Consider the following 12,022-nt stretch of genomic DNA (forward strand, 5'->3'; position numbering starts at 1 on the left):
TCAATCTCCACCTTTAAAATATCCATTGACTTGGCCTCCACAGCCGTCTGTGGCAATGCATTCCACAGATTCACCACCCTCTGACTAGAGAAATTCCTCCTCATCTCCTGTCTAAAGTACATCCTTTATTCTGAGGCCATGGCCTAGACTCTCCCACTGGTGGAAACATCCTCTGCACATCCATTCTATCCAGGCCTTTCACTATTCGGTAAGTTTCAATGAGATCCCCCCCTCATCCTGCTAAACTGTAGCGACTACAGGCCTAGTGCCGTTAAACGCAACAAGATATCACAAACATCGTGCTAATTGTATTCCTTCCCAATTACCCATTTGACAATCCGCTACTCTCCTTCTTAGACTTGTTCGTTGATCACCTATTCTAAGCATTTACCCCACGTTTCCCATCGGCTCAATGTCCAGGGCAGCATGCTGACATGACAGGTAGTGCCCTGCAACTCCAGGGATCCGAGTTCAATCCTGACCTCGGGTGCCGTCTGTGCGGAGTTTGTACGTTCTCCCTGTGATTGCTTGGGCCTTCTCCAGGTGCTCCAGTTTCCTCTCTCGATTGCCAATCATTTTCACTTCCCATCCCCACACTGACCTTCCTGTCCTGGGCCTCCTCCACTGTCAGAGTGAGGCCAAACGCAAATTGGAGGAACAGCAACTCATATTTCGCTTGGGCAGCTTACAACCCAGCAGTATGAACGTTGATCTCTCTCATTTCCAGTAACCCTTGCATTCCCTCTATCCCCCTCCCCGCCCCCACCCTAGTTGTCCTACTAGTTCCACTGTTCGCATCCTTGTATCCCTTCGTTATCACCTCTTCCCCAGCCAATAACGGGCCATTATGGGCTCCACCCTTCCTTGGTCATCTGTTGCCGGCCCTGAATTGTTCAGGCATTTTGCTGCCTCCAGTTCCCTCCCCTCTACTTTCAGTCCGAAGAATGGTTCCGACCCAAAATGTCACCTGTTCCTTTTCTCCAGAGATGCTGCCTGACCCGCTGAGTTGTTCCAGCACTTTGTGTCTGTCAAAGATATACTGAGCTGTTAACTACTTATCATGAATTACTCTTTTGTGTAGGTGGGTGAGAAATAAAATCAAAGGGGAATTGAAAGGACTTCAATGAGAATTAGGCGCAAGGCTACAAGGAGATCAAGAGAGGTGGAATGGGACGAGGAAAATTTGCCCTAGGGAGCTGGCACGGCTCAATGGGCCAAATGGCCTTTTCCTCTGCCATGAGAAAGCATAAGGCGTTTAGTTCCCTTTCATCTATAGTTCTGAAGCAATATTCCCGCATCTCTCTTGTGGAATATTAGATTATGGCATTCGCTCATGCTTCACCAGCACCATCTAAAGGCAATTAAATGAATGCATGTTCATTTTCTTCAATCAAGTTTGTGACTAGAATTTTACCTATTTGATCGAGAACATTAAATGAAGCAGCAAAGGTTGTAATGCAACATACTAATGGGATGGGGAAAAAACTTGGAGGAGAAGTGAACAGGACTGGTTAGCGTCACACAGCAAGAAAACAAGCCCTTGGGCCCAACTTGCCCATGCCGCCCCACCTACACTAGTCTCCCAGTCCCACCTGCCTGCATGTGGCCCAAATCCCTCTAAAACTATCCTATCCATGTACCTGTCCAAATGTCTTTTAGATTTTAGCTGGCCAAAGATCAGAGTGTGAAAGGTCTCAGCTTGTGTGAACATTGCCACGTTCCGTGGCCTGGAACGTGGCAACTCCAACAGCCTGACCGTGGGAGAAGACTGCAGGGAAGAGAAAAAGACATTCTGGCCTTCCATCACAGTGCGGAGGTGACTGGAGGAGACTCACTGTGGTGGATGTTTCTTTTTGTTTGATTGTGTGTGTTATTGCTTATTTGTATTGCTCTTATTGTTGGACTGTGGGTAATCTTTCATTTCACTGCACATTTATGTGTATGTGACAAATAAACTTGACTTGACTTGACTTAAGGCATTGTCGAAGCAGTATGAACGTGCACAAACAACTGGGTAGACACTTGACAAAGATATTGCTGACTAATGGAGAAACCACAGGGTTGCGTGATAAATCGTTGCGGGAGACGTTCTGAAAAATATGTTCAGCATTTTTTTCCTGGTATGGAAAAATCAAATATTAGAGGTCGTAGCTTGAAGGACAGACGGACAAGGTTTAAGGGAGGTATGGTATGCGGGCATGTTTTCTTTTTCACAGAGGGTGTTACGAGGATGTTGCCAGGACTTGAGGGTCTGAGCTATAGGGAAACACTAAGCTGGCTGGGACTGCTGGGTAATCCAATAGAGGTGGATAAAATCATGAGAGGAATAGATCGAGTAGACACACAGAATTCCTTACCCAGAGTAGGGGGAACCAGAAGACATAGGTTTAAGATGAGGGGAGGAAAGATTTAATAGGAATCTGAGAGGTAGCTTTTTCACACAAAGAGTGGTGGCTGTATGGAACAAACTGCCAGGGGTGGCACTTAAGGAAGGTACTATCGCAACGTCTAAGAAACAATTAGACAGGTACATGGATAAGACACGTTCAGAGGGAAATGGGCCAAACGCAGGCAGGTGATGGGATATGTTGGCTGGTGTGGGCAAGTTGGATCGAAGGGCCTGTTTCCACCCTGTGTCTCTAAAGTCTGAAGAGATGGTCTAAAGTTTTACCTTTCTTCATCTTTTTTGAGGTGGAAACTTTGCCACCAATTGCGGAGGTAAATTCAACGTCCCCCACGATGCCACACCTGAAACGCGATTCACCTTCGGTAACAGCTGTATTGAAAGAGATTTTATCAAATGAGTTCCTTCGTTGTCACCATTTATCTTCTCGCAAAAAGTTCAAATCTGCAAGGATAGTACACAAAGTGCTGACATAACTCAGCGGGTCAGGCAACGCCTCTGGAGAACGTGGATAGGTGACGCTGCAGGCCAGGATCTTTCTTCAGGCTCCGATGTGTCCTGAACCTTTTCATATCTCTAGTTTCCCTCTCCCCTGACTCTCAGTCTGAAGAAGGGTCTCGACCCAAAAAACGTCGCCTACTACATTTCTCCAGAGATGCAGCCTGAGCGACTGAGTTACTTCAGCACTTGGTATCTATCTTCAAAATAAATTCATATTCTTGCTACTCTGTGGGTTTTGTACCTGGCCTACCCTTTCTCCCAGTGTTTGAAGGTTTCCATTCCGTCTCCTTAACCGTCGTACCTCTTGCTCGTTCTTTCACTGCAAAGCAATGATAACCTGGTCAGTTTTCAAGAGATTCCTGCCTTTAAATATCGCCTTCACCACCACAACATCCATCCACCTAACATCACAGCCAATGAAGTGCCCTTGCGATTAAAACAAGAAACACAGCAACTGGACTCAAAGTGCTGGAGTAACTCAGCGGGTCGGGCAGTATCTCTGGACAACATGGATAGGTGATGTTTTGGGTCCTCAACAGAGGCCTTATCTTTGACCCCTCTGCCCCCACCTTAAGGAGTTTCGGGCCATCCATGATGTAGAGCTTTTTAATAGAGTCCGAGGAAGGGTCTCGACCCGGAACGTCGCCTATCCATGTTCTCTGGAAATGTGCTTGACGCGCTGACTTTCACCAGCATTTTGTGTATTCACCAGCATTTGTAGTTCCTTGTTTCTACAAACACTACAAGCTGCCTCTTGACAAACAGAAAACGGAAAATGACCAGATTGTGCTTTGGTTGAAAAGCAAACTGCTGGAGGAACTGCAGACGGTCTGAAGAAAGTTCTCGACCTGAAAAGTCACCTATGCCTTTTCTCCAGAGATGCTGCCTGACTCGCTGATTTACTCCAGTATTTTGTGTCTACCTGCTGGGTGAACTTAGCGGGGCCAGGCAGCATCTGTGGAGGGAAATGGATAGATAACGTTTCTCGATCCGAGACCCTTTGTCCATTTCCCTCCACAGATGCTGCCTGACCCACTGAGTTCATCCAGCACTTTGTCTTTTACTCAATGTTCCAACATCTGCAGTCCCTTGTGTCTCCAAAGACATACAGGTATGTAGGTTAATTGACTGGGTAAATGTAAAAATTGTCCCTAGTGTGTGTAGGATAGTGTTAGTGTGCGGGGATAGCTGGACGGCGCGGACTTGGTGGGCCGAAAAGGCCTGTTTCCGCGCTGTATCTGAAATATGAAAAATAATATGAAAATAATGCTTTAAGTGTTTTAGTGAATGACAAGATTGAGATGAACGACTTTTATTGATGAGGTCTTCCAATGAAACAGACACTTGCCTTTTTTCGCTGTAGGGGGCGATTCTTCGTCCTTCTCAGAGTCGCTGCTGTAAGTGTACTTAACATTCTCCGCTTTTTTCCTACAGAGTAATGTATTGTTTATAAAATATAAGCACAGTAAAAGAAGGAAAAAGAATTGTAAAAATCTTAGTGAAAAGAAAAATGTACTGTTATTTAGCCCCTTTAACCTTAGTATATCCAACGCCCATTAGCATTTATGAAGTGATTGCAAAATGTAGAACATTGTATGTGCTAAACGAGGTACATGGATAGGAAAGGCTTAAGAGGGATATGAACCAAATGGATGGGGCATCTCGGTCGGCATGGACTAGGTGGGCCGAAGGGCATGTTTCCACGATTTAAACTAAACTAAATGAAAATGATCCAAATTAACAGTAATGGGCAGGAATGAGTAACAAGAACCAACGCATGTTTACGTTACAACTCATTACCTTTTCGGATGTGATGAAGTGAATAAATCAAATCCTGAGGAACCAACGTTTCCTGTGGGATCGATCGCTGAGACCTTTTCTCTGTTGTCAGCATCTATAAAGCAGCATTAGTGAAAAGGAGTAGTGAATGGATGGATGCTTAACAATTCTTTATTTTTGGGAGGGGGAGGGGGGGGGGGAATGTACAGAGACATTAAACCACAGCAGAGTTTTGTTTTTTTAAATGTTTAGTTTAGAGATTCAGCGTGGAAACAGGCCCTTCGGCCCACTGAGTCCATACCGACCAGTGATCACCTGTACACTATTTCTATCCTACACACCAAGGAGAATTTACGGAAGTCAATTAACCTCTAAACCTGCACATCTTTGGAAGTGGCAGGAAAACGGAGAACCCAGAGAAAACCCACATGGGTACAGGGAGAACGTACAAATTCCATGCAAACAGCACCCGAGGTCAGCATCGAACCTGGGTCTCTGGTGTTGTGAGACAGCGACCCTACCATTGCGCCATTGTGCTGCCCTCTGCTGTCCAGAAATAGCGAAGCCCATAGGAAGATAGCATGCAGTGTTTGTCTCAGGATTGGGGATATGAAGAACTAGAGAGCATACGTTTAAGGTGAGAGTCGGAAGATTTAATAGGAACCTGAGGGGCATCTGATGACTAGAATGTGGCTAATATTGTGCCTCTCTTAAAGAAGGGAACAATAGATGAGCAAGCCTAATATATGTGGCAAGAAAGTTACTGGAGAGGATTCTTTGAGGTATAAGATATACATGCAACTGGAAAGATAGGGTTTGATTAGGGAAAGTCAGCATGGTTTTGTATGTGAAAGATCATGTCTCACAAATTTGATTGAGGATTTTGAAGAAGCAACCAAGAAAGTTGATGAAGGCAGTACCATAGACATTGTCTATATAGACTTCAGCAAGGCTTTTGACAAGGTTCAGCATGGTAAGCTGCTCTAGAAGGTTAGAATGCATGGGGTCCAGGGAGGCAGACACAGAAAGCTGGAGTAACCCAGCGGGACAGGCAGCATCTCTGGAGGGAAGGAATAGGTGACGTTTCGGGTCGAGACCCTTCTTTAGACCGATGTCAGGGAAGTGGATGGGACAGAGATAGAATGTAGTCGGAGACAGTAAGACTGGTGGGAGAACCGGGAAGATGGAGGGGATGGAGAGAGAGGGAAAGCAAGGGCTATTTGAAGTTAGAGAAGTCAATGTTCATACCGCTGGGGTGTACGCTACCCAAGCAAAATATGAGGTGCTGTTCCTCCAATTTGCACTGGGCCTCACTCTGACAATGGAGGAGGCCCAGGACAGAAAGGTCAGATTGGGAATGCGAGGGGGAGTTAAAGTGCTGAGCAATGGGAGGGGGAGTTAAAGTGCTGAGCAATTAGGGATAAAGGGAGAGCTACCTAACTGGATATACAGTGCCCTCCATAATGTTTGGGACAAAGACCCATCATTTATTTATTTGCCTCTGTACTCCACAATTTAAGATTTGTAATAGAAAAAAAATCACATGTGGTTAAAGTGCACATTGTCAGATTTTAATAAAGGCCATTTTTATACATTTTGGTTTCACCATGTAGAAATTACAGCAGTGTTTATACATAGTCCCATCATTTCAGGGCACCATAATGTTTGGGACACAGCAATGTCATGTAAATGAAAGTAGTCATGTTTAGTATTTTGTTGCATATGCTTTGCACGCAATGACTGCTTGAAGTCTGCGATTCTTGGACATCACCAGTTGCTGGGTGTCTTCTCTGGTGATGCTCTGCCAGGCCTGTATTGCAGCCATCTTTAGCTTATGCTTGTTTTGGGGGCTAGTCCCCTTCAGTTTTCTCTTCAGCATATAAAAGGCATGCTCAATTGGGTTCTGATCAGGTGATTGACTTGGCCACTCAAGAATTGGCCATCTTTTAGCTTTGAAAAACTGTTAGCAGTATATTTGGGATCATCGTCTTCCTGTAGAATGAACCACCGGCCAATGAGTTTTGATGCATTTGTTTGAACTTGAGCAGATAGGATGTGTCTATACACTTCGGAATTCATTATGCTACTACCAGTTATATTATCAATGAAGATAAGTGAGCCAGTACCTTCAGCAGCCATACATGCCCAGGCCATAATACCCCCACCACAGTGTTTCACTGATGAGGTGGTATGCTTTGGATCTTGGGCAGTTCCTTCTCTCCTCCATACTTTGCTCTTGCCATCACTCTGAGAGAAGTTAATCTTCGTCTCATCTGTCCACAAGACCTTTTTCCAGAACTGTGGTTGCTCTTTTAAGTACTTCTTGGCAAACTGTAACCCTGGCCATCCTATTTTTGCGGCTAACCAGTGGTTTTCATCTTGCAGTATAGCCTCTGTATTTCTGTTTATGAAGTCTCCTGCGGACAGTGGTCATTGACAAATCCACACCTGACTCATGAAGAGTGTTTCTGATCTGTCAGACAGGTGTTTGGGGATTTTTCTTTATTATAGAGAGAATTCTTCTGTCATCAGCTGTGGAGGTCTTCCTTGGCCTGCCTGTCCCTTTGTGATTAGTAAGTTCACCAGTGCTCTCTTTCTTCTTAATGATGTTCCAAACAGTTGATTTTGGTAAGCCTAAGGTTTGACTGATGTCTCTAACAGTTTTATTCTTGTTTCTCAGTCTCATAATGGCTTCTTTGATTTTCTTTGGCACAACTTTGGTCCTCATGTTGATAAACAGCAATAAAAGTTTCCAAAGGTGATGGAAAGACTGGAGGAAAGACTAGGTGCTGAGAGCTCTCTTTTACCTGCATTAAGGAGGCAATTAAAAACACCTGAGCAATTACAAACACCTGTGAAGCCATGTGTCCCAAACATTATGGTGCCCTGAAATGGGGGGACTATGTATAAACACAGCTGTAATTTCTACATGGTGAAACCAAAATGTATAAAAAATGGCCTTTAATAAAATCTGACAATCTATGACAAAATCTGACTTTAACCACGTGTATTTTTTTCTATTACGAATCTCAAATTGTGGAGTACAGAGGCAAATAAATAAATGATGGGTCTTTGTCCCAAACATTATGGAGGGCACTGTAACATTGTCTTCATGGTAGAAAACAGGATGGTGGTGGAAGATTGATTTTCGGACTGGAGGCTTGTGACTAGTGGTATGCCTCAGGGGTCGGTGCTGGTCCATTGCTCTTGCTATCTATATGAACAATTTGCATGAGAATGAACAAGGCATGATTGGTAAGTTTGCAGATGACACTAAAATGTGTGGTATCGTAGACAGCGAAGATGGTTATCAAGAATTAGCGGGTTCTTGATCAGTGGGCCGAGGATTGGCTAATGGAGTTTAATTCACGCAAGTATGAGGTGCTGGATTTTGGGAAGTCCAACCAGGGTAGGAACGGTAGGGCCCTGGGGTATGTAGTACAGCAGAGGGATCTAAGAGGTACATAGTTCCCCGAAAGTGTTGTTACAGGTAGATTGGGTAGTGAAGAAGTCTTTTGCCATTCTGGCATCATTAATCAGGGAACGGTGTATAGAACCTGGGACCTTATGTTGGTGGTATCACATATAGAGTATTGCGTTCTGTTTTGGTCACCCTGCTCTTGGAAATATGACATTAAGCTCGGAAGTGCGCAAAGATTTACAAGGATGTTCCCAGGACTCAAGGACGTGAGCTCTAGGGAGAAGTTGTGCTGGGGAAAGATAGGCTGAATGCACAGAATCTTTTTCCCAGGATAGGGGAATCAAAAACTAGAGGACATAGGTTTAAGATGAGAGGGGCAAGATTTAATAGGAACCTGCGGGAAAACATTTTAACAGAGAGGGGGGGGGGGGGGGGGGGAGGTATATGGAACAAGCTGCCGGAAGAAATGGTTGGGGCTGGTACATTTAAAAGACATTCGGACAGGTACGCGGACAGGAAAAGTTTAGAGGGATATAGGCCAGGCTTGGACAATTGAGACAACCGTGGATGGGGCATCTTGTGCAAAATGAACAAAGTTGGGTCAAAGAGCCTGTTTTCATGCTGGATGTCTCTGTAACGCGGGGCGACACAGTGGCGCAGCGGTAGTTACTGCCTTACAGCACCAGAGAACTGGGCTCGATCGAGACTACGGGTGCTGTCTGTACAGAGTTTGTACGCTCTCCCCGTTTTCCCCAGATGGTCCAGTTTCCTCCCACACTCCACAGGCGTACAGGCTTGGAGGTTAATTGGCTTCAGTAAAAATTGTAAATTGTCCCGAGTGTGCAGGAAAGTGCTAGCGTAAGAGGTGATCACTGGTCAGCACGGACTCAGTGGGCCGAAGGGCCTGTATCCGCGCTGTAACTCTAAACTAAATTAAACTAGACTCTAAAATTAACACGCTGGATAAATGTCAATTATAGCACATATGAAGTAAATCCAAAATAAGGAATAATCCTAAACATCCTAAACTCTAAAATAATTAGAAGCAAATTAAAAGAACAGATGTGACAGGTTAATACCATAACGTGATCTATTCGGCTTTGACCCCCCCCCCCCCGCCAAGTTACACTCATACATTAAAACTTGCCACTTGGGAGGCTAAGGTGTTGGAGAGGAAGGGTTGGAAGAAGGGTTGCCATGGAAATGAAATTGAAGCTCTTGGTATAGAACAACACAGTCAGATGAATAAAGTCATTCACACGTACAACTTTTCTTTCAAAATAAATTCATCAAATAGCAGTTGCGATTTTCAATGGTAAGTATTCTTACAGAAATGATAAGAAGTATTGCATTTTACAACTCAACTCAGGTTTGCCAAACCACTATGCCTACCAACTCAGGCCTACCTAGCCCTCCTGCAAGCTACAGGTTTTACCACCACATAAAATTAGGCTGCCCTAATGGTAGCATGTTGTTTGCTAAAATCCATGTTCATTGATCATAATGAAAGGACGGAGCATTTACCAGATTGTACTTCAGAAGTGCTGGATGGTGCCTTGTTGGACCTTTCTGTGCAAGTCTTTCCCGTCATTCCCCAGTAGCCAGGTAATTCCTATATTTGGGAGGATGGAAAGCCAAAGTTTATTATTTTCAAGGTTTATCCTGGGAGCCACAGGTTTTACAACACCACAAAGTTAAGTTGTCCTAGTTCATGAGCTCAGTATTAACACAAGGAGTACAATGTAGTTCAGGCATCGAGATACTTTAGACTTACAACATGGGAACAGGCCCTTCAGCCCACTGAGTCCACTCCGACCATCGATCACCCGTTCACACAAATTCAATGCTATCCCACTTTCTCATTCACTACCCACACATTAGAGGTAATTTACAGAGGCCAATTAATGTACAAACCTCAACACGTCTTTGGGATGTGGAAGAAAACCAGAGCACCCGGAGGAAGCCCAGGCAGTCAGAGGGAGAACGTGCAAACTCCACAAAGATAGTACCCAAGGTCAGGATCGAACTGTGAGGCAGCAACTCCACCAGCTGAGCCACTGTGCCACCCTATCTTAATTTATTGCATCTGGTGACTTAAAATAGGGGCAGCACAGTGGCACAGCCAGTAGACAATAATGCGTAGGGCCATTGTAAAAGTGCAGTATCAGTCATTCATCTATTTGCCCTAATTTGTAGCCCTAATTCAACCCAATGGAATGCATCAGGATTAAATCCTACCTCCGTTGTATATTTTTCGATAGGAAGCGGCTTTCCACGGTGATGGTTGCTGAGGATTACCGCAATGGTCGACAGTGTTTTTCCCTAGAAAAAATACAAAGCAGTATCCTTATTGTGAGATTTCAAGAGTCAAGAGTTTAACCGTCATATGCACAGCCACCAGGGCAATTCAGATCTTATTTGCAGCAGCAAGCACATTGTGGATTCTGAAGATGGATTGTGTGTGAGCAGCCTTTTGTGAATTGGAAACAAGATTGTACTGTTATCATCCCTGCCCCAATTCCAAATATATTAAAAGAGAAAATAGACACAAAAAGTTGTAACTCAGCGGGACAGGCAGCATCTCTGGAGAGAAGGAATGGGTGACGTTTCAGGTCGAGACCCTTCTTCAGACTGCTGAAGAAGGGTCTCGACCGAAAACGTCACCCATTCTTTCTCTCCAGAGATGCTGCCTGTCCCGCTGAGATACTCCAGCTTTTTGTGTCTATCTTAGTTTAAACCAGCATCTGCAGTTCCTTCCTACATATTAAAAGAGAAATCAGCCTCGGTATACTATCGCATGAGACGGTAACGGGAGAAACATTTTAACCTTTGAGTAAGTGATGGGCACCGCCAGAATACGACACCAGAATATGGGTGATAAGCTGATATGTGTGGTACAAGGTGATATGGGTCATAGATTGTGATACAAAGTGATATGGGTGATACGGGGTATACGGAGTGACATGGGTGATACAGGGTGATATGGGTGATGTAGGGGGTTCCAGGGTGATATAGGTGATACAGCTGCTAAGATGATATAATGTGATATGGGTGATAAGTTGATACAAGGTGATAAAGACGATACGGGTGATATGGATGATACAAGTGATATGGGTGATACAAGATGAGAAGCTGATACAAGGTGATAAGGATGATACAGGTGATATGAATGGAAAGGGTGATATGAATGATAAGGGTGCTACAAGATGAGGTGAAACAGGGTATTGTCAGAGTGAGGCTCAGCGCAAATTGGAGGAACAGCACCTCATATTTCGCTTGGGCAGTTTACACCCCAGCGGTATGAACATTGATGTCTCTAACCAGATAGTCCCTGCTTCCCCTCTCTATCCCCTCCCCCTTCCCAGTTCTCCCACTAGTCTTCCTGTCACAGACTACAACCTATCTTTGTTCCACCCCCTCCCCTGACATCAGTGTGAAGAAGGGTCTCGACCCAAAACGTCACCCATTCCTTCTCTCCAGAGACGTTGCCTGACTCCAGCATTTTGTATCTACCTTTGATACAGGGCGGATATGGATAGGAGGAACGATCTCTTACCAGGCCCATGTCATCGGCCAGGATGCCCCCGCGAACGTTTTCGGGTCTCTCGCGCTCGGCAAAGTTTGTCAGCAGGTTGTAGTACATGTTGCTCCTCTGCTCCCAGAATGGGGGGAGGTCAGTGTTGTTCTCCCTCAGTATCATCCAGGCCAACGCCTGCTTCTGGTGAGGCAGCAACGGTGTGTGGACTGCCTGCCAACGCAAACCGTCAAAACACTGTAACCCCACGTGCTGGAAGAAGGTGCTTCAGGGGCAGTTTCCACCGACGTGTAAATCAAACAGCCGAACAGAGCTTAGCTTAGTTTAGTACACAAATCATTTGTACCAAAGTATAGTAGAAAACTTTTGCTTTGGCAAAAAA

General features: G+C 44.8%; 1 protein-coding gene across 3 annotated transcripts in view; it reads right to left on the bottom strand.

The window, feature by feature from the left end:
- The window catches only part of hltf (helicase-like transcription factor), a 53,067-nt gene that overhangs the window by 24,172 nt on the left and 16,873 nt on the right, over positions 1 to 12,022 (bottom strand). The window contains exons 7-13 of one of the 3 annotated variants that reach the window (XM_078410443.1): positions 11,662 to 11,853; positions 10,344 to 10,427; positions 9,630 to 9,717; positions 4,706 to 4,799; positions 4,254 to 4,333; positions 3,147 to 3,224; positions 2,672 to 2,776 (exon numbers count right to left, since the gene is read on the bottom strand). In XM_078410443.1, the coding sequence (XP_078266569.1) occupies positions 2,672 to 2,776; positions 3,147 to 3,224; positions 4,254 to 4,333; positions 4,706 to 4,799; positions 9,630 to 9,717; positions 10,344 to 10,427; positions 11,662 to 11,853 (721 nt within the window). The remainder of the gene's footprint in view (positions 1 to 2,671; positions 2,777 to 3,146; positions 3,225 to 4,253; positions 4,334 to 4,705; positions 4,800 to 9,629; positions 9,718 to 10,343; positions 10,428 to 11,661; positions 11,854 to 12,022) is intronic. The other 2 variants (XM_078410444.1, XM_078410445.1) reach the window with 2 other exon arrangements.

This window comes from Rhinoraja longicauda, chromosome 13 (genome assembly GCF_053455715.1).
Source record: "Rhinoraja longicauda isolate Sanriku21f chromosome 13, sRhiLon1.1, whole genome shotgun sequence".
NCBI lineage: Eukaryota > Metazoa > Chordata > Chondrichthyes > Rajiformes > Arhynchobatidae > Rhinoraja > Rhinoraja longicauda.